Below are 27,731 nucleotides of genomic sequence, written 5' to 3' on the forward strand. Positions count from 1 at the left end.
GGGGGAATTTGCCAGTTCAGATGCCTTTGCCAAACAGTGCATCTTTTTTGATTGTGGACAGCAGGGGTCTTTTTTTGCTGGAATCAGGGGTGGGGGGCATTCACCAAATGATTTATCTACCTTTAAATTGTTAGTGACAGTCTGGTCATTCCTCCGGCATATCTTGGGAGGGCTGGGAGGGATTTCAGGATTGGAAAAAGTCGAGGCCCTGAGTGATTTGTGCCAGTTCTTACAAATGATGCCTCTTGCCATTCTGAGAGCCAGCATCCTCTGGGTTCTTGCTCAGAGGCTCTGCCCTGAATCTCTGCTTAAGCTGTCTACCCAGTGCACTGTCTGGCCTCGGTTCGAGACCCCATCTTCTTCTTGCTAGACACAGTGGAGTCAGAGAGACCCAGGTTTAAATCCTGGCTCTCCGGCTCGCTTTGTCGTCTTAGAGTAATTGCAAATTTTCCAGGTCTCAGTTTCCTCAGCTGTAAAATGAGGGAAACCTAGTCCCTGCATCGTCCTCTGGCTGTGAGGAGATGAAAGGCTGAGTTGATGCACTCACGGCACCCGGCACAGAGCCTGGCACAGAGTAAGGACCCAGTCTGTTTTTATTCCCTTCCTCTTCCCTCCAGTCATAAGGGAAGATGGGGGCTGTCCCATTTGGCCTTTGAATGTTCCTTCTGTAGCTCTTTAAATCCTATCCCTGCCTGGTCCGTATGCGTTTAGCTAAATATTTTGAGCTCACAGTATATTTAGGGGGAAGTTCTTTTGGCTACAGCTAAAATTAGGCCTCTCTTTTGCTCCTCTGTTTACCACCCCCCCTTCCTATTTTAACTAATTAGAGGCATTGACACCAAGAAACACTTGAGAAAAGTTGGGAGAACAGCTGGGAGTTGTTCTGGATAAGGGCAGCTGCTCCCTCTCAGCATGCAGGCACGGAAGAGGATGCTCCTGATCGGGAAGCAGGAAGGGTGCCCTGGAGAAGATGGAGGAATGCCAAAGCCTGCCTGTGGCTTGGCAAACAGCAGGGTATGTGTGTGGGGAGGGAGGGAGTCTTATTACTGTGTCCTCTACCTTCTGCTCAAAGAAGGGGGGAGGGGTGGTTCAGAAAGAGCAGCAGAGACAGAGCGAAAGAGGGGAAGAAAGAACTGAAGGGAAGGAAGGCATTAAGAAGTTCAGCTAGGTGGCTAATTATTTAGTTGGTTATTTCCTGCAAAGGGCTGTCCTCCCACCTGGATTACTACTGGATTCTCCCAACTGGTCTTCTCCCAACTGCTCTCATGCTCCAGGTTGCTCTGCCACTGGAACCAGAGAGGGTGTGGGAAAGTGCAGATCTCTTCCCCTAAAACTCTGCAATGGGTTTCCACTATGGAATTAAGGAAAAATTTCAGAACCCATCACATGGCCCCTGAGCGCCTGGGATGCCCTCCCCCTCCACCCCTGCCACTGCTGCATCTCAGCCCTCTGCCTTTCCTTCATCTCCCTTCTCCAGGTCTTCCTTTCCTGCAGACAGATTATCTGAGTTTTATCCAGGTGTCTCTACCTTCTAGCTATATGACCTTGGCTGGGCAAGTTACTTCACTACTTTGTGCCTCATTTTCCGTATCTGAAAAATGGGGACAGTAACAGTAATTGCCTCAGAAAGTTGATGTAAGGGGTTAAATGAATAAATAGTTATTAAATATTTAGAATAATGACCGGCATGTAACTGCTCAATATTGCTTTATCTATTGTTGTTGTCATTGCTATCATTGTTATTATTTCTTTTCTTCCCGTGGCTGTAATTCTGCCCCTCCCCCAACACACAAACATTTTCTTGTCCCAGGTTCTCCTTTTCCTTCAGCCATAAGCTTAAATGTCACTTCCTGAGAGAAGTACTCCCCAACCCCCCCAATCTAAGCCAGCGTTACTCACGTAATATCCTGTAGCCCCTTCTGCTTCCATTCCACAGTACTTAGTGTAATGCATTGGTATATATTTTTGAGAATATTTGTTTCCTGTCTGTCTCCCCTGTAAGACTCTTAAGTTTCCCAAGGGTGAGGACTGTGCTGATTTTGTTCACCAGTGACTGCCAAAGCCTAAAACAGTGATTGGCAGATAGTAAGTGTTCAATAAATGTATATGAAGGGGAGGGAGGAAGGAGAGGAGGAGAGAGGGAGGGAGGAATGGGGACAAGGGAAAAGAAAAGGAAGATTATTGGGAAAAAAGAAAAAATACTTCCAAAGCTCACTCTCCTTGGGATCTAGTTCTCTCCTACTCCTTAGGATAGCCAGGGCTGCAGAATACTTCTTGCCACTAGCTCCCTCTATGCTCGCTTCTCTTTCCTGTGTCCCACCCCTTTGGGACCTGCTCTAGGCATCTCCATCATGTTGATATGACAAAGATACCTTCCAGTATATTGACTATTCCACTAATCCCATCTTGTTAAACACAATGAATGGGCGAACATTTGTCTTCTGGAGATACTGTCTTAATTAAACTCTTATAGGATGAAAACTCCAGGTAGTGAGCCATAAACATGATCAAGCTTTTGGTGTCACCTGTTCGCTGGGGACCTTACTTTTGAAGGCTCTTCCTCCAATATCACAGAAATTTTCAAAGCTATCATGGTAGAATTTGGGAGTCAGGAGACTTTTCATCTGACCTCATCTTTGCCTGACTCTATGTTAAATTCTGAGCCCTTCCGTTGGTTCCTGCCCATAGCCAGCTGTGACACTCGAGCACCTATGCTCCTGGTGTGTCCCCTCCTGGTGTAGTTCACGCAGCCTCCCTCCTGGGTGTCCAACATGGGGACTGACCTTGCCATGACCCATCTGTCAGAGGAGACCTGGCAACTCTTGTCTCACGGGTAGACCACCCAGAAAGGTTGCCTGCAACATCATTTTATTTTTAGGGGAAAAATACAAAAAAAACTTTAAAAGATAAAAAAGGAGGACATGATAAAGCATGATATCGAGGATGTTTTACAAAGGAAATGGGCTTGAAGTGACCTGCTGTGGGGATGCTGACTCCATAGTGCTTTAGCAAAATATGTCTTAATTTTTTTTTACATGATCTTTCTTTTTCTTTCTTCCTTCCTTCCTTCCTTCTTCCTTCCTTCCTTCCTTCTTTTCTTTCTTTCTTTCTTTCTTTCTTTCTTTCTTTCTTTCTTTCTTTCTTTCCTTCTCTCTCTCTCTGTCTCTCTCTCTTTCTCCCTCCTTCCCTCCCTCCCTCCCTCCCTCCCTCTCTTCCTCTCTCCCTTTCTCTCTCCCTCTCTCTCTGGGTCTTACTTGCAGCACACGAGATCTTCAGCTGCAGCATGCGGACTTCTTACTTCTGGAATGCGAACTCTTAGTTGCAGCATGCATGCAGGATCTAATTCCCTGACCAGGAATCAAACCCGGGCCTCCTATGTTGGGAGCGCAGAGTCTTACCCACTGGACCACCAGGGAAGCCCCTGTCTTAGTTTTAATGAACTTATAAACCAACATGCTTCCATTTTGAAGTAAAAACAACATCCCAGGTCATAGAGATGTTTACAGAGTTATTTATCTAGCAAGTGAGAAACATGCCAGAAACAAATTTCTCTAAGGAACATACTGGGATTTTTTTAAAATATCTAGATCCTCATCAAGGATTGTGAAGTCCTAAAGATAATTCAAAGTCTATGCCTCAGTATAAATAGTTTCTGGCCTTAGAGAGATCCAGTAACTATTAGTTCTCAAATATCAGTCTCAAAAGGGGTATCTTCTCTTCCTGGGAAGGGTGATTCCATAAGGAGGAATTGGGGTTCCTTGCAAAGCTATACTAAGACCCACACTCATCATACCTGGCAGAGAACTTCCTGGGCTGCCATGGAGGCAAGAGGGTCCCAGCCCAGCATCACAGCTTCTGCCAGCATCACTCACACTGCCTTCCTCTCTGAAGAGCTGGGTCTTTCTTCCCTTCAGGAAAACTTCCTGCAGGAGGTGGCATTTTAGATTGGCCATTTCTTCACCCATCCATTCATTCAGCAGATATTTATTGGGTGAGCACCACCAACAAGCTAAGCCCTGTGCTTCAGCATGACCTGTAGACACAGTCCCTACCGTCCAGGAGTTGTTGGTCCAATGACAGAGTCAGAGAATAAAGAAATAATTGCACATATAACCAATATACTCGTTATGAGCGCTTAAAGGAGAGGTACAGGGTGTGATAGGAGTGCTTAAATGGGATTTGAGATCCATAAATGTGACTAGTGATTCCTGCCTTCTAAGATAGTTAGCTTATGAGGGGGGCAGAGTTTGCCCTGGAGGGGAGATTTGACCACGGACATATTGCCGGTGCATGTGATAGTAAAACCAGACGGACCTTTTAACCAGTCTCCTTATTATATTTTAGTTCTCTAAAGGCAGTGCACCCTCCCACCCACATTGTCCACACCCGAGGTGAATGGCTCACGCCACCCTGCCCTTTGATGTACCACTGAGTTAAACACATGGATTCTAGCTCCGGGGCTTGAATTCTGGATCTGCCGGTTACTAGCTGGGTGATTTTGAGCAAGTTACTTAACCTCTGATTACCTCTCTTTTCTCCCCTGTAAAATAGGGATGATAATGATAACACCGATCTTACAGGGTTGCTGCAAATATTGATGAGATAAGGCAGGTACACTCTTAACATGGTGCCAAATGCATGTGACACCAAAAAATGTTAGCCATCGTTCCTAAGGAGTGGTGATGATTCTTATTTCCATGTCTTCCACAAGAACAGAAGTAAGATCTGGTCCCTAAGCAGGAATCTGGTGGGGATGTGTGAGAGAGTGGGGGGTGGAGGACATCTCCTTCCAGTTTTCCGATTTAAAGCTGGCCTCCCCATAGCCATTCCAGCCTTGAAAAGCTGCTGAGCTCCCTGTGCCGAACGTGCTCACAACTCACTCCTGGGTGGAGGCCCCCACCCCGTGCACCCCCACGTCAAGGCTTTGCAGTTCCAGGCAGCCGTAGTTTCTTGCTCCAAGACGTCTGTGCGTAAGGACACTAGCATTTTCCACAGCCTCATGTCTTCTATCTTGACACGCATTTTCCTGTCCTCCCATCTCCTCCTCACCACCCTAAGGAAACCCAGAGATGCCTTTTTGGGAAGGTCTCAGCCATAGGCACTGTGTTGGGTGTCCAGAGGTTGCACTTAAACTCCCAGGTTGTCTAGAGCTTCTGCTGCTTTTGGAAAAAAAAAAAAAAAAAAAGGGGGCCTTCACAGTGGAGTAGGTGCCAGATCTTGCAGCACTTACAGGGACAAATCCATTTCTTACTGAATAATGGAGCTTCAAACCCTCATGACTGACTGATGGAAGCTTTGGCCAGGTCTGTGAGGAGTCTTTGCAACATTATTTCTCTTGATGTTCTTTTCTTATGGCTGCTGTCCTCTGAACAGGAGGCGGGGCTGAGGCTCTGCGGCTCCGTTACCCCATGACCTTGAGTGAGCCTTTCAGATCTAAAGAAGCAGGCTGTGTGCAGGCGGCCCTCCGTCCCAGTCCTCACTCTGCCTCCACCTAAATGGGTAGATGCCTAAGCCCAGAAGCCTAAGAGTTCTTGAGTTACTTCTGACAACCCTTGCTCCATGGCGCCCCCATCTGACCCATCAGCGAAGCCTCCTGAGCGCCTCCTGTATCTGTGTGCGTCCCTCTTGTCCAGCAGCACGGCCCTAATTTCCCCCAGGACCCATGCAACTGGCCCCTGCCAGGCTGAATACACTTCTGGCTTCCCTGCGGCCCAGGGAAGGAGACTGCAAGCAAGGGCCGTGTGGGGACTGCCTGCCTCTCGGCTCTGTCTCGTTCACCCTTGCCTGCGCTCCGTCTGCTCCAGACAGGCTGGCCTTCTCATGCCTCAAATGTGTGATGTTTCCTTCGTCCATGTGGTCCTCTCCTCTGCTGGATGCATGTTTCCCCCATCCTTCACCCAGCTAAAGCCAGCATATCTTTGAATGTCAGCCAAGCCATAACACACAGGATGCATACACACATACATACCATATCGTTCATACCTGCACGCCATACACAGCAAGAGGCAGTGGACCAGTCCCTGGGGGAGGAGGGAGCCCTCATCTCTTAGATTCGGCCAGCTCTCTGACAGAGGGAGGGAGGATCTGAGGAGACAGCTGTCTGAGGTGCAGGCTTCACAGTTCCAGGCAGCCGTAGCTTCCCTTGCCCCGCTGCTCGGCCTCATGCTTCTGAGCAAGGCACCCGAAGGGAGGCTGTGGACAAGACCGCTTCTTCTTCTCTACTTGCCGCAACCTGACAGATCACTTCCTGATTACCTGGCAGAGATGAATTTGACTTCTGCAAACAAACTAGCAAAGCTTTTCTGCCCAAACTATCAAACACAGTCTCACCTGTCCGTCTGGCTGCATCCAAAACATTCGTGCCAAGAATTTTTTGTCCTTTTGGGCTTCACTCTCCCAACCACAGAGACTAGGCAGGAAGGGGGAGGGGGAGGAACGGGGTCGGGGGAGGGAGAGAACATCAGAGTGACTTGAGGACATTCACAAAAAGTATTCCACTCGCCCTCCTCCACTCCCCATACACATTTCTGGCCCCGCTGGTACTCTCTTCCACTCACCAGCCCTCCCATTTTTCCCCCACCCAGAGCTCTTCAGCTCATAAGAAAGATCTGCAGCCCTGGAGTCAGGAGTCCCAAATTCTAGTCCTGGCTTTGACACCAGCTGGTTTTGTGATCTTCTCTGAGTATCGTCAGTTTCCTCCTCTGAAGCATATTCAGCAGCTGGATTTCACCCCTGAATCCACTGGGCGCAGAGGTAACCAACATTTGTGAACACTTGCTTTATGCAAAACACCAGGCTAGGAATTAATGATTACTTATCTACTCGCAATCCCTATGAGGCAGATATATTATTCCCATTTCACAGAGAAGGAAGATAAGACTTAGGAAAATTAAGAAACCTGCCCAGGTCCACAGGTTGGTAGAAAGGAGGCAGCTTTCAAACCCTGATCTGCTCTTTCCATCACACTAGCCTGAGTCCCAAGTATACTGCAGGAAAAGAAGTCATGGTGACTTTTTACAAAACAAGAAATAGAATTCACCCTTTTCATTCATGCATTATGCAGAAGATGGGATGCCTTTGTTGCATTTTTCCCCCATACATACCTCTGTCTGGGAGCTAAGAAGAGGAAATGCACACATCAGGACTTCACGTACTCATCTGTAAGAGCCACAGACCCAGTACCAGAGGAAGATGAAGAAACAAGAGCGAGAATGCTGGGTGCTGTGAGGCTCTTAGGTGTCAAAGCAAACCCAACCCAAGCCTTTGGCTACATGATGAGCAAACTGAGGGCCAGAATGGTCATAGAACTTGTTTGAATTCACCGCATTGGAGAACAGAGCCTAGCCCCCAGGTCTCCTGACTCTTTCTACAGAATCTCCCAAGTCAAATAGTCCTCCTCCATTCAAAAAGAAGAACCTTCAAGAACACTGATTTTGCACCCGTCTAAAAGCCACTCCGAGCTATGCTAAAGGTATCGGGCACTGCAAACGTGTTCTCACAGAAACGCCCAGCTGGACACACAAAGAAGCAGGTCTCCAAGGAACAGGGTAAGGATTCTCCGAAGGGATCTGTGCTGGTGAGATTACAAAAATCATAATATATGAATAAATGAACATATGGAAGAAATCAAGCAAAGCCCTCTCCTTCTTCCCATATGTAAACTCAGCCTTTGCCTCAAGTCATTAAGCAAACACAGATGCAGCCAAACCAGGCACCAGATGGCAAACGAGAGCTGGAAGAAAAGGTAAAGAAAGCTTTCGGTGTTTATTCAAAGATGGGAAAAAAGCCATGATCCAAAATGCTGTGGTTTCCGCAGAATGGTCACCCAGGGTCACCAAGACCCAAACCAAGGCCCCAAAGTAACCAAAACAAAACAACACAGAACTAGAGTAATCATGATTGGGAAGTTGTAGGAAAACCACCACTGTCTTCTGTCAATGGAATACAGTGTCAGAAGAAAGGGATAATTCAGGGAAATGAAAGAAAGGGTTAAGTAAAGTAGAAGGACCAGAGAGGAACAGGAAAGTGGGAAGAATGGACTTTTGCTGAGTACTTGCATGTGCCAGTAGCTTTGCACCCTTGGTCTCATTTAATCTTTACAACTACCCATTTAGGTATTGGCCAAGTTTTACAAAGAAGGAGATTTCATAAATGGGCCAAAAGAGATTAGGTTCCAAGGTCACATCACAGGAATTCCAACCTAGCTATTTCCAGTGCTGTATGTGTACTGTTCCCAGCTTTGCAATCAGAGAACTCTGATTTCTAATCTTATATCCTGCTGTCAGATCATGTAATATTTAACACAGAAAATATGGTCCTTGAAAGACTCCATTTACCCTGTAATCACTGAGCATTTGCCACATGCCACGCCCCTGGGGATATGCTTGGGTTATAGTTGTGTACCAGACACACAGGGGGAGTCATATGGCGCTCTCTCGCCCCTTCTGCCCATCCCACTAGGTGTAAGGAAGAAAGTGACCTCATCAGCTCCTGCCTAGAGGAGATGCAGACTGGGGAGGAGAGCATGCCTGAGAGCTTGACTTCACTTCTATTTCACAAAAGACACCCTTGCACATTCCTCACCCCCCTCTTAGCTTGTACATTGGGGATGAGCATCTGTAATGACAATCCAAAGGGCATCCTAGCTTTTCAGTGTGCATGAGTTTATGTATCCAGGATAGGAAAATTCCAAAAATGCTTCAGTTTCAATGAAAAGTTTAAAGGAACGTGAAAATGTACCCCCTCTCCCCAGATCAGTCAGAGCACTCCGTAGCTTGCAGGTGGACCGGCAGGGCAGAAGCTGCTTGCAAGCTAGGCAGACCAATCTCCCAACTTCGCTAACTAACCTTGCTTCCTAGGCAAGCCGCACAACTGCTTTCGTTCCAGTTGCCTTGTCTCTAAAACAGAGTTGATGTGTACTTTGAAAGGCTGTTGTCAGACTTTTTTACTTTCCTCTTGAACTCCTCTCTTCCCACCTGGCCAGTCTCTTTACAGCCATTTCATTTTTTTTTCCCATTTTCTTCTTTTACCAAATCCCAATCCAGATGAATCCAGATTTCTACCTTATGCGTGCCTAAAGGCCCCTGAACACTATAAGGAAATACTATACAACAATAAGGCAGGCTTCTAACATTATGTAGTAATGATCCCCAGATAGCCTCCCTCATCCTCTAGGTTCTAGGTGGGTTTGGCCACTGGGCACCAGAAGGAGCCTGGAGGATAATGAAGCTGTTTGTTTCCCCAGCTCCGTCCTTGCTGAAATGCCACCGTTTAGCTGATCCACGTACCATGTATCTAGACCATAGGCCACAATTCTGGCATGTGGTCCTCTCCCTCTTCCCATCTTCTCTCGGGTGGTAGGAATCACTCCCTACCCTTGCTTCTTCAGGCCAGGAGGTGGTAATGGTTCCCCACTGTTGCTAGTCTTCTCCTAAACCTTCTTTTCAACAAACCCTTTATTAAGCTGTACATCCACTACCCGGTGTGAGTGTCCATCTGTTTTCTCACAGGAACTAGACTAATGTGTCAGATTAATTTCTCATTTTCTGCAGTGATCATATCAAACCTCCCCAATTCCCAGCCCCATCTTTCCTCTCACATTCAGACATATGACCTACTATTTATTCTCAACCACCAACTACCTCAAAAAGAAAATAATAGCCATTAGAAGGACATCTGCCGTCAAACCTACATTTCTCATATCCAGTGGAATGCTGGAGCTGGCTCACACTTGCTCCCAAGAGCCAACTGTGGGCATCTCTGCCCAGCTCCACGTTCAGTGACATCACATTAGCAGCTTGAAATTAGCCATAGCGGAAGTCTTTACACCACAGAAATCGGCAAACACTACAAATCAGGGCCTTTTGTGTTTTGATAGAGCCAGTTGTTGAGCATTTATCGGCACACCACTGCTTCCACCCAGATGCTGCCTTTTTCTCCTTTACATTTGTTACAGTGGACAGATTGATGCCCAACCTATCATCAGAGGCTCCTCCATCTCCCACTGCCTCTGATAGTCCATTTGATCCCTTTCCCTGCATATTTAGCCTCTCCTTCCATACTGACTCCTTCTCTCATCAGCATTTCAACCTGCTCTAGACTTGTGCTGTCCCATACAGTAACCACTCATCAGATATAGTTACTGAGCACTTGAAATGTGGCAGGTCCAAATTGAAATGTGTAAAAGACACACCAGATTTCAAAGATTTAGCATGAATACAAGAACGTAGACTATCTTATTAATAATAGGTTAAATGAAAGATTTTAAAATTAAATTCACCAATTTCTTTTCACTTTTTTAAATGGCCTCTAGGAAATTTAAAATTACTTATGTAACTCACCTTATTTCTGTTGGGCAGTGCTACCATAAACTCTCATCTTAAAATAAAATCCCCTCTTCTACCTCTCAGCCCCTCCAGTTATTGCCTCTTATAGGCAAAAATGTTTGAAAAAGCGGCCAGCCTCACTGTCATGATTTTCTTAGCACCATCTCCCTCCTCCTTAGCCAAGGATGATCTAGCTTCCACTTCCACAGATCCACTAAAATAATGCTAGTCTAAGTCACTAATGCTAACCTAGGCCATTGCACAACGCAAAGGGCTTTCCAGGCCTTACCGGGCTTTACCCTTAGCAGTATTTTGCAATGTGGAACACTCCCTTCATTGAAGCACGTTTTTTTAAAATTTATTTTATTGAAGTATAGTTGGTGTACAGCGTTGTGTTAATTTCTAGTGTACAGCAAAGTGATTCAGTTGTACATATGTATACATTCTTTTTCATATTCTTTTCCATTATGGGTTATTACAGGATATTGAATATAGTTCTCTGTGCTGTACAGTAGGACCTTGGTGTTGATCCATTCTCTATGTAATAGTTTGCATTTGCAAACTTCCAATCCATCCCTCCCCTACCCCGCCTCCCCCCTTGGCAACCACAATTGTTCTCTACGTCTGTGAGTCTGTTTCTGTTTCGTAGATAAGTTCATTTGGAAACACTTTTCCACTGACAACATACTTTGTTGATTTTCCTCCCACTGCTCTGAATGCTGCTTTCCACATCCTTTGCCAGCTGTCCTCTCTCCTCTACCTAGCATTCCCCGTTGGTCTTCTACCAGGTTTTGTCCATCTCATCCACTTCTAAGGATTCATTTTCTATTTATATGGCAGCAGCTCTACAGCTGTGCACATGACATCTCCACCTAAAGAGTCTCACGGGCATCTCAATTTAAACATGTTCAAATCTGAACTCAGCATCTCCACCTTTGCCTGCAAAACTGGCGTTAGCTTAGGACAGGGCACTATTGGCAAGGGCACCACATTTACTTAATCGCTCCTGCCAGAACCTCAAGGACATTCTGAACCCAGCCTCTCTTTTCCCTCCACTTTGGTCTCTCCTGGTCTCTTTCTAAACTCTACCTCGTGTCTCTTGAATTCTTCCACTTTGCTTTAATTCCACAGTCACCATGCTAGTCCAAGCCACCATCAGCTCTTGCCCAGAGTGCTCCAAGGGCCTCTTGAATGGCCTCCACCTTTACCACTCTCTAACCCGTTCTCTACACATCAGCCAAAGTGATCTTTCACAAACTTGGAATAGGATGGCTTTGGCTTAAAATTCTCCAATGGCTTCCTCTTGACTTTGGCATAATGTTGGAAACCCTTAATGTGATATTAAAATGCCACCCAAAATCTATTCCTGCCTTCATTTGTAGCTTTGTCTGTTATCACTTTTTCCCTCTGTTCTATCTACTCCGGCCATCTTGGACTTCTTTTTGTCTTTTGAATGTGCCACATTATCTTGACTTGGGACCTTCAAATGTGTATTTCCTTTAGCCTGGCACCCTCTTCATCACCTTCTTTACCTTTCCAACTCCTCTTTAGCCTTCAGATAGTTCCCTAAGCCCCCGGACTAGTTTTGTCTCCCTCTGGCACTCTCTTATAGCACCTGTGTTTTTCTAATAGACTGTGAACTCCATAAGGTCAAAGATCAGAGCTGTCTGGTTCACTGACGTATCCACAGTGCCTAGCACAACACGTGGCACACGGTAGGTACTCAATAACTAGTTGTTGAATAATAAAACATTATCTGATTCAAACTTCCCATTTTGGAGATGAGGAAACTAGCATCTAGAGAAAGGAAGCAACTCATTCAAAATTGCAGAGCCTAGACTCAGATTTGTACGGGACCAGAGCCTCCTGATTTCCAGATCAGTTTTCTTTCCAGTACATCATGTGCCTTGTCAATAACTTAGCAACCAGAGGGAAGCAGACTGAATTCCCTATGTCTTGTGAAAGCCAGAGCAAGCTCATCTTCATAAACACAGCTGACATAGGTGTTGTTTTCTTTGTTTGTTTTATGTAAAAAGCCTAGAAATCCAACCCAGAAATAAACTCCACGTTTCTAAACCTACAAGCTCCTACAACTTCTATTCCCTACAGCCCCTGTTCTGCTCATTTTTCATCTTTCTTCCCCCCATTAACAAGAAGCATCAGCTGGCATCCAGTGTTGCATGGTTCCTTCATTCCACGCTCCTTGTCACTCCCCTGCCCAGGCAGCATATTACACGTAGGAGAAGGTTAGGAAGTGCTGTCTTTAAATAGCAGCACTCGAGAACACATTACAAGATCCTGTGTGATCCTGGGGTGCAGATGGGTGTAATAATTATAAAAATAACAAATGTTTAAGCTATTACTTGTGCCAGGCACTAAATTAGATGGTTTACATGCCTTTTCTCTTACCTCTCTAACTCTATGAGTAATTATTTCTATTTTACAGATGAGTAAACTGAGGCATAAAGAGGTTATTAAATTGCCTAAGCCATTCAGTTAGAAGAGCCAAGGTTCTGATCTAGGCAATCCAGAGTCCATGATCTTAACCATGTGACATCTGACAATAAAAAACAGGTTGACCTGACAGTTAGGAAATACTAAAAAGTACAACTGAGGGATATCCCAAAGTTGCTTTATACAGATATCCTACCCCTGATTTAGTCATTCATTCATTCAATCATTCATTAATTCATTGATCCATCTACTCATTCGTTCTTTCATTCTCTCAGCACTGTTTATTGAAAAGTCACATTATATCAATTGCTGGGAATACTGATTAAAATTAATGACCTCTATCCTCTGGGCTCTCACCGTCTAGTGAAAGAGGCATATAAGTAAACAGACATTTATCCTACTGTGTGCCAAGTGCTAAGATAGAGGGAAACCAGGGAGCTTTGGGAACACAAAAAAAGATTAGAAACCAACTTAAAAGGACATTGTGATGATTTATCCTGGACTTGCCTTCCATGCTGTCCCCTCACTCTGTCTGACCTCTGCTCCCTCCTTCCTTCCCAGTTTCCCTCCAGCCTTTCTCATGCTTTTGGTGCTTTGGTGCCATTTTTGGCCTCCCCAACTCCTGGTTTCAGACTCAACCTCTCTGCTTGTCTCTTTCCTCCTGCTGTTGGTTCGAAATGCATTCTGGCTTAGCCAAAGGCTCTTCTGCACCATAAACCAGTCTGAGGCCGGCCCCAAAGGCTAGACCAGTGTGTGCATGCCCTACTTCTAATGTGGCTGTAGTCTAGGAGAGTTGGAGATCCAAAACAGGGAGCTTTAAAGAGTATGGAGGGCAGGATAGATGTGTCTTAGATAATTTGTTTATTTATCAGTCTAAACACAGAGAAATTGATTAGTGACTACCCAACATCCCTTGAAGCTCAGTCATTATGTCCTGCATGTCCCACACCACTTTTTCATTACCCTGTAATATATTGGTCTCTGTGCAGTAGTGGAATCTTCGGTTTTGCATCAGAGTAAAATAAAATAAACCCATCACACGTGGAACATAAGGAAATGTTAATACCATCACATTTTGAGTCTTTGCTGCCAATTATGGTTCCCGATCTGTTGGCCAAAGAATCTTCCCAATACAAAATTAATGTTGAAGCAGGAAGTGTAAGTTTCCAAGGTGTTCAGACCCTGAGAGCTTTCAAGATGTTGCGTTTTCTCGAGTTGCAGTCTCCTGTTGGCCCATTCCATCCTAAACAAAGTTTCTCCCCTGCAGTCATAAATGAAGCATATCCTGGCTAAAGAATTTTGTGGATTAGAGGCACCAATTGAATTTGGCAACTAAAAGAGAATTAGTGGTGATTCCTATTGATCGATGTGTTTGATTTAATAGATGAGGGACTCACCCCTATATATGGAAGAAATCAGAGTCAGAAGAGGTATATGGATTGAAAGAAAAAGAAGGGATTGAGATTCTGGAAATAACCATGAGGTGGAGGGGGACATTTAATAGGAATGATGGGGCAAGCGAGAGAATTGGATTAATGGGCAACTGAAGCCAGAAAGTGGCAATTAGAATATTGGAAACACTCTGAAAACACAGGACTCAAGTATTGGATGGGTCTTGTAAACAGATGCTGAAGTCTTACATGATGATGACAAACCTCCAGATGGATGGGGAGACTCAGATCTAAGCCTTAGCCTCATTTAACAGCAGCAAGAGGCTGATGATGACAGCACTGAGATGCAGGGGAGCTGAGTATGATTATATCTCTATCATTAGGTGGCATAACTTCAGAGTGAGTTTTTTTGCTTGCTGATGGAGGAGTAATCATCTGGAAATGATAATAAGGAGGCATGAGAATATTGACACCCACCACCTTCCCCAGCCCACCTACCCCACCAACCTGAAACACACACCCAAGTAATACATGTTAACTCTTACTTTTAATGAAGTTTCTGGGGAAATAAGCTTTGTTTCAGTTGATGGGTAAATAGTAGTAGTAGTAGTAGTAACAACAACTATAGTTTTAATCATTTATTCCATAACAATAGACCTATAAAATAGGTATTAAGATTCCCATTTTTGGGGCTTCCCTGGTGGCGCAGCGGTTGAGAGTCCGCCTGCCGATGCAGGGGACACGGGTTCGTGCCCCGGTCCGGGAAGATCCCACATGCCGCGGAGCGGCTGGGCCCGTGAGCCATGGCCGCTGCGCCTGCGCGTCCGGAGCCTGTGCTCCGCAACGGGAGAGGCCACAACAGTCAGTGGCCCGCGTACCGCAAAAAAAAAAAAAAAAAAAAAAAAAAAAAAAAAGAAAAAAAAAAAAAAAAAGATTCCCATTTTTAAAATTGAGACTCAGAGTGTTAAGTGGCAGAGCTAGGATTTGAATTATGGTCTCTATAGCACCAAACCCTTTGTCCCACAGTGAATGGTTAAGAATAGAATTCCAAAACTGTGTGTCTCCTTATCTTTCAACTGGGGATATGAAGTAGGTAAAGTGTTCAGTACAATACTGGGCCGTAGTAAGTACTCCATAAATGTTAGCTGCCATTATTATTGTTGTTGTTGAGTTATTGTTATTAGTATTACTTTTATAGCTCACTGCATTACCTTATATTCTCAGCCAGAAATATTAGTAGGACCATTTCTTTTTCAGTCAATAACAGATTATTAGATGGGTGATAGCTTGCAGTTTTGAAGTCTGTAATCTAATGCTTTTAGTAAGAAGCTTGATATTTTGGCTTTGAGAAAACCCATAGGAGCCAAGTCAAACTCATGTAAGTAAGATGAATAGTCGTTCAACTGTTCATTTTAGGACCCAGCCCCTTAGTGGTCAGGCCATGTATTAGGACCACACTTCAAAATATCACAGTGGTAGGTAGCCTTACCTATTGTGGAACCTCTCCCCTCTGCCATGATCGCATGACTGAGTTGGAATGAAGCTGTACCTTGCTGCGGGAACACAGTGGGTATATTCCCTCTTAGAGTGAACCTAGTTTAAAAAAACAAAACAAAAACCTAATAAAATGTACCATTGGGGGTAACTGGTTCATTTGTCAACTGAGAGTTAATCAAAAAAAGACATGTACATGGAACCAACAGATCGCAGAGCTGGCAAAGACTTCAGAAATAATCGAATCCAACCCCTTTATTTTGCTGATAAGGAAAGTGAGTCCCAGGAAGGGGAAGGGTCTTTCTCAAGGTCATACAGCTGGCAGTAATTTTGTTTGCTTCAAAAATTAATACGAACAATCTTTCCATACATCACTGAATCCATCTTCCTGCCTTTGTAAGCACAATGTCACGACTATAATTGAATTTATCTTTGATGGTGGAGAAAGCAAGCTTTCAGGGTTTTACAGGGCCCTAAAGTCATCAGAGCAAGATGAATTGTCATGAACTGACGCTGAAGATCTGCCTATTGGCTGTGAGCTCCTCAAGGATTAGGCCTGGTCTTATTCATGAGTTAAAGCAAGTTTCAAATCCTAGCTAAGCCATTTACTAGCTTAGGAAAGTCACTTAACCTCTCTGAGCCTCTGTTTCCTCATTATAAATTTAGATAAGACCTTCATTACAGAACGTTTGTTAGCATCAAATGAGGCAAGATCTAGATACACAGTGCCTCACCAGAATAGACATTTAATAAGTGTACACTTTCAACTAACCTTTAGCTAATGTCCTGCTAAAAGCTACGGACACATCAATGAATAAGAAAGCCAAGGACCCTGATTTCACAGAGCTTAGGTTCATGAGGGAGGAGTAGAGGTGAGAGCCAAAGGAAGAAGTAGACAGTAACCAAGGATGCAGATAAATTAATATAATTTCAGGCCATGCTAAGTGCTATGAAGGGTTATGAAGACAAGAAGATAGAGGGTGTTGAGGAGAAGTAGAATGTTTCAGCCAAGAGTGGCCCAAGTCAGTCTCTTTGAGATTATATTTGAAGAGGACCTAAGTCATATGAAAAAGCCAGACAGTCTAAGATTCAGAAGCACACTCCCGAAAGAGGCAGGAAGGCCCCCCAGCAGGGGCGAACTTGCCACGTTCAGTCAACAGCCCCATAGCCATTGCGTTTGCAGCACAGCCAGCACAGTGAGCAAGACCTGAGGTGAGGTTGGAGACATCCACCCAAGTTCAACCTTGCAGTTCTAGGCCATCTTATGAAATTTGAATTTCCTTCAAAAAGCTTCCATTGCAGCTTTCACTCCCACTTGGTGTCTGCAGAGTTGGAGAATTGATTGGTGTGAGGAACCCACATATTTGGTATCAGAAGTATTGTGGGTAAAAATAGCTCAGAGAAACAAAATCTAATTTACTTCATTCGATGATCCATCCAACAAATTTTTTTTTTTGTTTTTTTTTTTGTTTTTTTTTTGGCTGTGCCGTGTGGCAGGTGGGATCTTAGTTCCCCACCCAGGGATCAAACCCATGCTCCCTGCATCGGGAGTGCAAAGTCTTAACCACTGGACCACCAGGGAAGTCCCATCCAACAAATACTTATAGATCACCTATTCTGGCCAGGCACAGTTCTTAGTGCAATGAATGAATCAAATAAAAACCCCTGGCCACATGGAGCTTGCATGCTAATGGAATAATAAATATGTAAAGTTTATGGAGCATTTACCATGTGCTGGACTATTCTAAGTGCTTTGCCTGAAATAACTCACGTGGTCCTCAAAACAGTCCTACTAGAGGCATACTGTTCTCATCCACAGTTTTAGACGAGGAAACAGGCATAAAGAAGTTAAGTCATTTGTCCATGATAATGCAGCAAGTGGTAAAGCCTGACTTCAAACTGTGGCAGTTGGTGATAGTCGGAGTGTCGTTCTGAAAAATCACTCTGACTGGTCCTCACTGTTGTTAGGGTGCCAGTTAGGATGTTGGTCAGAGATTGGGATACTTGAATGTTTAACAAAGCAGTGAGTAGACACTATTATTTCCACTTTATAGATGGGAACACTGAGGCTTAGCTCACACATCTGGTAAGTCGCGGGGCCCAGATATGATCCCAAGCCTATTTATCTCTACAACCTAACACCTTTCCACTAGCATCTCCATTTCCTGCAAAATTGGAGAGTGCCACACCCCTACCCCTCCTTTATGATCAAGAGACTAATCCAAGGTGTATTTTAGAGTGAATATTGGAGAAATAAGCACTTGAAAATTTTTATTTCCATTTTGTAGGCATTCTATAATGGAAAATAAAATATAAATATACCATCACATACTTATAACAAGCACAGTGTTTTTTCTTTTACATTCTTTTACATTGAGATACAGTGTACATAAAGTGAAATTCACAGATCTTAAGTGTACAGTTTGATGAAGTTTGATAAATGTGTACACCCATGTAATCAACACCCTAATAAATAAGATATATGTATGTGTGTGGATGTGGATGCGTAGGTAGGTACGTAGATTGATACCACGTATTTAAAATTATAAATGAGGTGTGAGTCTTCACGTCATGATTAGTGATGAAGACCTATCCCACTCTTTCCTTTCTCTAACTACTTCCTGCTTCTCAGTTGACATTGTTGTCATGGAGGTTACACAGAATACCAGGTGCAGGTCAAACGATGACTGTGTCAAAAGAAAAACAGAACAAAACAAAACAAATAGCAGAACAACTAGCCATTTCTTAATGCTTGTTGGAGGAAAATCACATTGCTATACTTTGTTTTTCTACGGAGGGATCATGTGCCTCAGCCCACACATTAACATGTGAACTTGTTGTTCCAGTAAAATGAGTCAGAGCTCCTCAAGAAGTCAGATTCATGTATTTCAGAACTATGTGTCAGCATCTCTGAAAAAAGGTACAGTGTACTGTATTGGTGTGTCTCACACACGCACACACACTCATTCTCACCCAAGGAGATGGCGCAGCTAATAAGCAGCAGAAGTGTGATTTGAATGCAAGTCCAGGGGACGCAAGCATCAGGCTTTTTGCATTGCAGAGAGGGCAGGAGTGTCGGGTCTGAGTGTAGGGTTAAGCAAAGGCCTGGAGTCGGAATTCTGGCTTTACTGCATATTCGCTTTCTGACCTTGGGCAATTTCCTCATACTCTGTTCACTTCTTGGTTGATAAAGTGGGGATAGATGATGATATCTGTGTCATGAAGTCGTTTTGAGAATTTAAAGGGTCACGTACATAACGCAGTTCGTACAGCGCACAGCACAGAGAAAGCACCTGCAAAATGTTGGCTAAACCAGTAACCTAGCAACGGCCATGGAAGTTGGTTGCTGGGCCAATGGATGCCTTGTTTTTTGGATCATGTACTCCATCAGTTAAAAAAATTTTGAGCTTACATGCTAAATACATGCAAACTTATTTACGATAAAGCATATACATTTTCTACTGTGCTTGTAGATTATTTACACTATAAAACAGCTGAAATATAGCTGAAATAAAATGTTATTTTATAGTGAGGTCATCATACTGACATTATGCAGTATCTAAAGGTACACTGTTTATGGCCAGGTGAGTTTTTAATGATTTTTTTAAATGATTATTGATGATTTCTAAACAATTTTGAATATGTCTCTGTATTTATATCTCAAACAGTGTTCTTTGTTTTTCTTCTTTTTAATTGACATATAGTTGCTTTACTATATTATATTAGTTTCAAGTATACAGCATAGAGATTCAGTATTTTTACAGATTATACTCCATTAAAAGTTATTACAAGATAATGGCTGTGCTTCCCTGTGCTGTACAATACATGCTTGTTGCTTATCTATTTTATATATGGTAGTTTATTTCTCTTAATCACCTACCCCCATCTTGCCCATCCTCCCTTCCCTTTCCCCACTGGTACTCACTAGTTTGTTCTCTATATGTGTGAGTCTGTCTCTGTTTTACATATACACTCATTTGTATTATTTTTTTAGATTCCACATATAAGTGATATCATAGAGTATTTGTCTTTCTCTATCTGACTTATTTCACTAAACATAATAATCTCTAGGTCCATCTACATTGCTGCAAATGGCACAATTGCATTCTTTTTTTATGGCTGAGTAATAGTCCAGTGTGTGTGTGTGTGTGTGTGTGTGGTGTGTGTGTGTGTGTGTGTGTGTGTGTGTATAAAACATCTTCTTTATCCATTCATCTGATGATGGACAACAAACAGTATTCTTGATAATTTTGATTTTTTTCCCCAATTCTTGTCTTATCTGACTAGATCTTCATTGTTTTCACCTTATAATATGAAGAGCTAACGCCAAGTTAGTAAAAGTATCATCATTTTTTTGTTTCCTTGAATCTGAATTATCACCATTGCCTTTAATCCATTGGTTGAATCTTTCTCAGCTGCTTGCCCATTTTGTGAGGGTTTATTTAAATAAAATTAGATAATACCTAGAAACCTACCAACCTGGAACATGTAAATGATGATATGTAGCAAAGCCCTGGAAGCTGGGGACATAGAATGGAGTGCCATGCTGTCATCCCTGGTGTTGTAGAGCTCTCACCCTTCCCTTAGGACACCTCACACATCTTACTCACTCATGACTGTCTGATGTGTGGACCAACTGATGGATCTGGTGACAATCTGCATATTAAACTTGAATTAATTTCTTTAGACTAAAAGTCATATAAATGGCACTTCCAATATTTTCTCCTGGAATCTTAACAGATCATCTCCGGCACTCCTTGGAGCACATGTATGCTATTTTAGAAACACCATTAGATGATCTCCCATCTCCTCTGTCATGAAAGTCATCACCCTTTCATTCAGCAGCTCAGCAAACATTAACCAAGCAGCTGTTAAGTGCTAGGACCGTGTTAGGCATGAGACCCTCAGTAACATGGTTCCTGCCTTCAGGGAGTTGACAGTATAGGTCCCACCAGGCCAGGTACTGGTTATTCTTCCCTGTAGACCGTGACTCTGGACATGGCCAAGCTTGCAGTGAGGGCCCTTTGGTGCCTTGGTCTAGACTGCCTGCCAGCCTTCCCAAAGTCTTAAGGCCATTGTTCCCCTCCCACTGGGTGGGAGAGAAGGTATCAGATCGCCTGCTCCCCAAATTGCCAACATTCCTGTGTCTGCCACTCGTGGAATCCCCATCTTCTCCACGGGTGAAGAGCTCCTTTCTTTCTTGAACCTAACTTCCCTGGGTACCTCACCCAGTGTAGCCTAGAGCCCTTTGGTGGCTCCCAAGCCAGGCCGTTAACACGTGAGGACTGGGAGTTCCCTGTGCCCACACAGGCCTGGTGTCTGCCCGTGCTGCTCCCAGGGAAGTGGTGAGCAGCGTGTGCGGACTGGTATCTCGGCCTTGACACGGCAGCAAAGGGCCAAACCCCATGAATGCAGTCTTTCATGGCCTTGGTACAGGGCTCCTATTTTTTCCTGCAGAAACTCTTACACTTGCTTTCAGAAGTGACAATCAAATGTGAACTTTCATGGTTTATTTATAGCTCGGCCTTATAGAGAGAAAGAAAAGAAGTGATTAAAAGGCGATTTTACCAAATATTTTGTTTTTAAAAGCTTTCATTGTGTGGGCAAAAAGGAAAGAGAAAAGTCCCTGTCTTCGTTGTGCTGTCTAGACTCCCAAAGAGCGTAGTGTACTACAAATCCAGATTGTCCGACTCCTGCCTGCTGACAAAAAGTATGAATTTTGAGGCCAACTTCAAATAAAGCCTTTGAACAGAAATATATTGTGGGGGGTGACTATATTTAGCACATGTCAGCATTTCCATAATAAATTCATATTGTTGTGCTATGGTAGTTTCCAGATTTACTGCAGCCAGTGGGTTCATGAGGTTTCAGTTTTATGTTAATTATTTGGAGAAATGGGAAAACTCAGCAGTGCTGTTTCTGATGACAGCACTGATTCTCTGGGCATTCTCCATATTGTGTCAAATACCCTTAGTGAGCCCTGTGTCCCAGGAGAGAGGAGAGTGAGCACAAGTCATTTTGACTGCCTGTAGAAGCATAATTTTTTTTAATATAAATTTATTTATTTTATTTATTTTATTTTTGGCTGCATCAGGGCTTCATTGCTATGCATGGACTTTCTCTAGTTGCGGCGGGGGGGGGGGCGCTGCAAAAAAAAGTGGGATCTTCCTGGACCAGGGCTTGAACTCGTGTCCCCTACATTGGCAGACGGATTCTTAACCACCGCACCACCAGGGAAGCCCATAACTTTTTTTTAGAGTGCAGTACAGTTTTATTTTCCTTCAAATGATCAAATCCCTATATGCCGCTATATAAAGTTTAGAAGACAGAAAAAAACAAGTTAACAATAGAAAAAGCTATCACCCATGCTCTCGAACCTGTTAATATTTTAATATATTTTCTTCCATTGTTTATTATACATGTGTAACACAGTTTCTGAGATAGAATTGAAAAACAAATGTTTTTTTTACTCTCACTGTCCCTTTACACTTGTGCAGTAGAGCTAGTTTCTCTCTGCCCTGATTAAAAATTCTGTTAGTTCCATTACTTTCTTAGATAAGTAGAAAGTCACTTAGATAATACAAGTTTGATAGTCCCTTTAAGTGATGAGATATAACCAAACTTCAAACATTAGAATACCAAGGAATATATAATAATCACCACTTATTTTTTTTTTTTTTTTTTTCTGTACACGGGCCTCTCACTGTTGTGGCCTCTCCCGTTGCAGAGCACAGGCTCCAGACGCACAGGCTCAGCAGCCATGGCTTATGGGCCCAGCCGCTCCGCGGCATGTGGGATCTTCCTGGACCGGGGCACGAACCCGTGTCCCCTGCATCAGCAGGCGGACTCTCAACCACTGCACCACCAGGGAAGCCCCACCACTTCATTTTTTATCCAAAGATAAGACAACCCCTCACTCCTCCAGCTGGGACTGTTGCAAATGTGAGGAGTTGGCTGTGATCAGATTCTTCTTTGTTCCTCATTCACTTTCTCTCCAGTATATATTAGCTTTTTTCTTGTTCTTCCGAGGTGGTTGGAAGGTGTAAGGGAAGAGAGCTCAGGGGTGTAGGAAAGTTCTTATCTTGATCAGCGTTGTCATAAATGGACTTCATGCTAAGTTTAATAGGTGTTTACAGCTAGGCTCCATTGTAGATTTTTTTTTGGAGAATTTCCACTTCTGGAAACCTCTCACTGTATCCTGTCCTTGTCCCTCCTCTATTCTAGTAGATTTTAATTCCTTAAAAATCCAGTAGGGGGCTTCCTTGGTGGCACAGTGGTTAAGAATCTGTCTGCCAATGCAGAGGGCACGGGTTCGAGCCCTGGTCTGGGAAGATCCCACCTGCCGTGGAGCAGCTAAGCCCGCGTGCCACAACTACTGAGCCTGCACTCTAGAGACCGCGAGCCACAACTACTGAGCCCATGTGCCACAACTACTGAAGCCTGTGTGCCTAGAGCCCGTGCTGCTCAACAAGAGAAGCCACCGCGATGAGAAGCCCGCATGCACACTGCAACGAAGATTGGCCCCCGCTTACCGCAACTAGAGAAAGCCCGTGAGCAGCAGCAAAGACCCAACGCAGCCAAAAATAAATAAATAAATTTATAAAAAAAAAAATCCAGTAGTTTGCCTCAAGCTTCTTTATGCAGGCTCCCTCTGCCTCAATAGGTGGCCATACTGGACAGGATCTGAGGCAACCCAGGAAGCCCTCTCACCTGTGGCCACCTCAGGCTCATGGGAAACAGTCATGCCTTTTGGAGTCTGACACGTTCTGGCAGTGCTGGCTGATCCCAGGGCAACACTCCTTCACTGCTACACTGAAGCTGCCAGCCAGCGCTTCTGCTCCAGACAGGAGCCACACTCAACCCACCGTGTCTCACACCCTCAGGGATACACATCCAGATCCCTGTGGCGTCAGTGAGGCCATACTCTCACCTCTCCCCTAGAAGGCCTGATGCTCAGTCAACACACAGCTGTCTCCTAAAAAATCCACCTCTTTTTCTGACCTTCCACAAGGATGAAAGGTTTGAGTTGATTTATGGGTCCTCAACTATGCTTTTCTTCAAATTCTTCAGGGTGGTCTGTTTCCAGCTTACTTTGGTATCTCATATCTGTCAACTTTAGATCTCAGACAAAACTTCCATTTCAGCATTCTTTCACGTGTACAGTCCTTAAGTTCATTTATCCCGTAGACTATTCACTGAGTGCATACGATACACCAGATGCTGAGTTTGTCAGTAGAAACAATTATAACAGTTCCTGCCTTAAGAAGCAGGAGTCTAGTTGGGGCAGCTGATGTGCTAACAAAGAATTGTGGTGCCGTATCATAAATGCTGTGATAGATGGAAGCACAAGTTGCTTGGGGAGCAAGTAACTCATTCTAGGTGGGAGGCAGGTAGTGGGGATGAGTCAGGAAAAACCTACTGTGGAATCAACACCTGAGCTAAGTTTAATGTTTAACTCTGTACTTTTTTGAGAAACAAAATAACCTCTTTTTAAACCTTTGAAATGTCTATCACAGTTATTTCTCAATAATTTATTTAAAAAATAAGCAAAGGTAACGTGAAGAAAGGAAAGAAGAATTCCCTGCTATCTGCCCTGTGTCCACACATCTGTTACAGTGGGAAGGAAAGTGACATTTATGGAGCTCCTTCTCTAATACAGGTTTCCTGGATCCCACCCATGCAGGCAGTCCTGGAATGTCGGCTCCAGTCTGAAGCCCAAGCACAACCCGAGGAGTATTCCCCTAGGGAATTTTCAAGCTTCAGAGGAGGCAGGCAGGAGGAGGCGGGGTCCTTCCTAAAACAGGCAGAGCAGAGCACCGCTATGAAGGAAGAAGCAATCCCAAAACAAGAGAACCAGTGGCAAAGTTGGCGATGGGGATGGCTGAGACCATCTCAGCAAGACATGGGGCTTACTTTAAGGGAATCAGAACTTAATTTATGAAGGAAAATGTTACGACATATGTTGGGGTGAGCAGAGCTCTTAAAATATTCTTGTTAAGTGGAACGGCAGTGACCACACTAAGATGTTTTTGCTGTTTTGCAGAATGGCCCCAGTCTGACCTTCGTTGGTTCTTATCCTTTCACCTTGATTCCCTTTTCAATAATTTTTCATAATTTTTCAAATTTCCTCCTGAATAAGGCTACCATTTCTTTCTGCTGTCAGTGTGCTTGCTACTCTCAGCATCTCTGATCTCCCAAACAGCACTTTTAAATCCACTGGGGGCTAGGAAGCCAGATAACTAGTTCAGAATGTCCATGGCGTCCTTGGGGAAGAATTGGTAAGGACATGCTTACCAGATTGGAAATATGTGTAAGTGATTAGCAGATGAAAAAGTATCAAGTTTCTTAATCCTTGAATAACTATTGCAAAGAAGTTTATCTGCTTCTAGCATAGTATTTGTCACACTCTATTTTGATCACAGTAAATGTCTTTTCCATTCTGTGGTGAGCTCTTTGATGAAATGACCCATTCATTCTTCATCTCTGTATTCCATATATATTGGATGCTGTGCTTGGCACATAGAAGGGGCTCAATACATTTTATGAATATTCTAGGTACTGAGATTAAGCAGGAAATAGACAAAGCTCCCAGACTGTGTAGCTTACATTTTGGTTAGGACAAGGAATGGAGAGGGAGAGAAGGAACACATAAACCAATAAGTACATGGATTGTCAAAAAGGAATTAGTGATAAATAATAAATATATTATTTATATAATTAAATATATATGTATGTGTGTGTGTGTGTGTGTGTGTGTGTGTGTGTGTGTGTATGTATGTATAAATAAATAAATCATAATTAAGGCGGTAAGGATGGGCAAGGAAACACTTGGATATGTTTTGAAGGTACCCAGGGCCTTTCACATTCTGTGTGGTAGTCAGCTCTTTACATTTCTTTCCTCCTCTGCTCGTGTGTGAGTTTCTCCAGGGCAAAGAGTATATCTTATGCAAATCTGAATCCCTAGCACAGTGTCTGTACATATTGAGTAATTAATATAGAGAGAGAGTAAGAAGTTGTACATATGTGACCTCAGAATGACTACATCCTTTACAATAAGAGTTCAATAGCTGTTCCTAAGACAGGACCTATTCTGAGGAGCTTTGTCATGCTGTTGCTTGCAATCTCCCCAGGTAAGTCTTTGGAATCCAAAGTTTGGGTTTACTCCATTCCCCCTAACTTTCCCATAAACTTAATAGCATTGGGAGACTACCCGAGGAAACTTGACCTCTCCATTCATATAATGGAGCCAACACAATCTATGGTTGATCTGGCTGCTGTTCACTCTGACTGTGTCCACCAAGACACTGCAACTTGCTGACTGCCCGCTAACCGCATGGTAAAGACAAGAAAGTCCTGAGGTCAAGTCCATTAGACTCAGCCCAGAGGTCTCACATCTGTATATGCACAGTTGGAGAGACTACTGGAAAAAAGAACTAAAAGTGAAATGAAGAGGTCTTAAACATTCTGTCTTAAAGTATAGGCGCAGAGTGGCTTCTGTTCAGTTACTGCTGTTGTGAGTTAAGCAGACAACGTGCTCAGTGGCTGATTATGTTGCCTTCTCAAGCCCTGTGTCCAGGTAGTGCAAAGGGGAAATAATTCATTCCCACCACACCCTGCAAGCCATAATAAAAGTCCTTTGCCTTCCAGGTTGTTTATGCCCTTGAGGTCTCAATAGGCAACAATTTATTAAGCCCAGGCTGTGTGGTCCGGGATGTAACTTTTTTTTTTTTAACATCTTTATTGGGGTATAATTGCTTTACAATGGTGGGTTAGTTTCTGCTTTATAACAAAGTGAATCAGTTATACGTATACATATGTTCCCATATGTCTTCCCTCTTGCATCTCCCTCCCTCCCACTCTCCCTATCCCACCCCTCCAGGCTGTCACAAAGCACCGAACTAATATCCCTGTGCCTTGCGGCTGCTTCCCCCTAGCTATCTACCTTACTACGTTTGTTAGTGTGTATATGTCCATGACTCTCTCTCGCCCTGTCAAAGCTCACCCTAGATGTAACCTTTAATGTTCACTGGATTTTAATCTTATCACCAGAGAAAGTAAGTTGAAAAAAAAAAATGGACTCATCGAATCTCTTAAGGGAAGTAAATTCTAATTAGAATGTTCTTCCTTGGACTTACCTGGTGGCTCAGTGGTTAAGAATCCACCTGCCAATGCAGGGGACACGGGTTCAAGCCCTAGTCCAGGAAGATCCCGCATGCCGCGGAGCAACTAATCCCGTGTGCCACAACTACTGAACCTGCGCTCTAGAGCCCGGGAGCCACAACTAATGAGTCGGCGTGCCACAGCTAGTGAAGCCCGTGCACCTAAAGCCCGTGCTCCACAACAAAGGGAAGCCACCACAATGAGAAGCCCGCGCATCGCAAGGAAGAGTAGCCCCCCGCTCGCCACAACTAGAGAAAGCCCACGCTCAGCAATGAAGACCCAACGCAGCCAAAAATAAATAAATTAATAAAAAAAAAAAAAAGAATGTTCTTGCCTGTGACAGGCCTCACATTGGTATTAACTTTCCAACTTAGTTCTGTGTGTTCTGTTTTCCATTTGACAGGAGGCAATGGCAAGAATGAGCAAAGTTGGGAAAGTTGTGTTTCCTAGACGTGAGGATAAAAGGTAAGTTTATATGTTTTCTATGCACAGTGCTGAGGAGTGAGGACAACAGACACATGCAACTTTAGAGCCGGAATAAACCACAGGGGTCAGCAAGCCAGGCCTTTCATTTAATAGTTGATAAAACTAAGTCTCAGAGATGTAAAGTCACTTTCAGTTCCCCAAGATCACGGAGCTAGATAGGGCCAGACCTGGAGCTCAAATACAAACCTTTGAACTCTCAAACCAATGTTTTTTTCCCTAGCTCATTAGCAGTAAATCTGGTCTCCTCTGTTCTCAAATGGGGATCTCTTATGTCTTCCACACGGTAGCATCTGTCTGTTCCTCCGCCCTTTGCATCATGTGACTTTGAGGGCTACAACATGACTTTTATTTTAAATTGAAGTATAGTTAATTTACAATATCCTGTTAGTTTCAGGTATACAGCACAGTGATTTTATATATA

General features: G+C 43.8%; 1 protein-coding gene and 1 long non-coding RNA gene across 13 annotated transcripts in view; one reads left to right on the plus strand and one right to left on the minus strand.

Moving 5' to 3' along the window:
- The window catches only part of LOC112407077 (uncharacterized), a 65,269-nt gene extending 58,871 nt beyond the window's left edge, over positions 1–6,398 (minus strand). The window contains exon 1 of the long non-coding RNA XR_003004671.1: positions 3,794–6,398. This is a non-coding gene — a long non-coding RNA (uncharacterized LOC112407077). The remainder of the gene's footprint in view (positions 1–3,793) is intronic.
- Positions 1–27,731, plus strand: part of FGGY (FGGY carbohydrate kinase domain containing) — a 424,150-nt gene that overhangs the window by 379,024 nt on the left and 17,395 nt on the right. For 11 of the 12 annotated variants that reach the window (XR_003004668.1, XR_003004667.1, XR_003004665.1 and 8 more), the window contains one exon: positions 27,228–27,289. Coding sequence is in view for 7 of the 12 variants with exons in the window: in XM_024756234.1 (XP_024612002.1) it covers positions 27,228–27,289 (62 nt within the window). In the remaining 5 variants the exon portion in view is untranslated. Of the gene's footprint in view, positions 1–27,227; positions 27,290–27,731 lie in introns of those variants that run through there. The other variant, XR_003004669.1, reaches the window with a different exon arrangement.

Source organism: Neophocaena asiaeorientalis, unplaced genomic scaffold (genome assembly GCF_003031525.2).
Source record: "Neophocaena asiaeorientalis asiaeorientalis breed wild unplaced genomic scaffold, Neophocaena_asiaeorientalis_V1.1 scaffold205, whole genome shotgun sequence".
NCBI classification, from domain to species: Eukaryota; Metazoa; Chordata; class Mammalia; order Artiodactyla; family Phocoenidae; genus Neophocaena; species Neophocaena asiaeorientalis.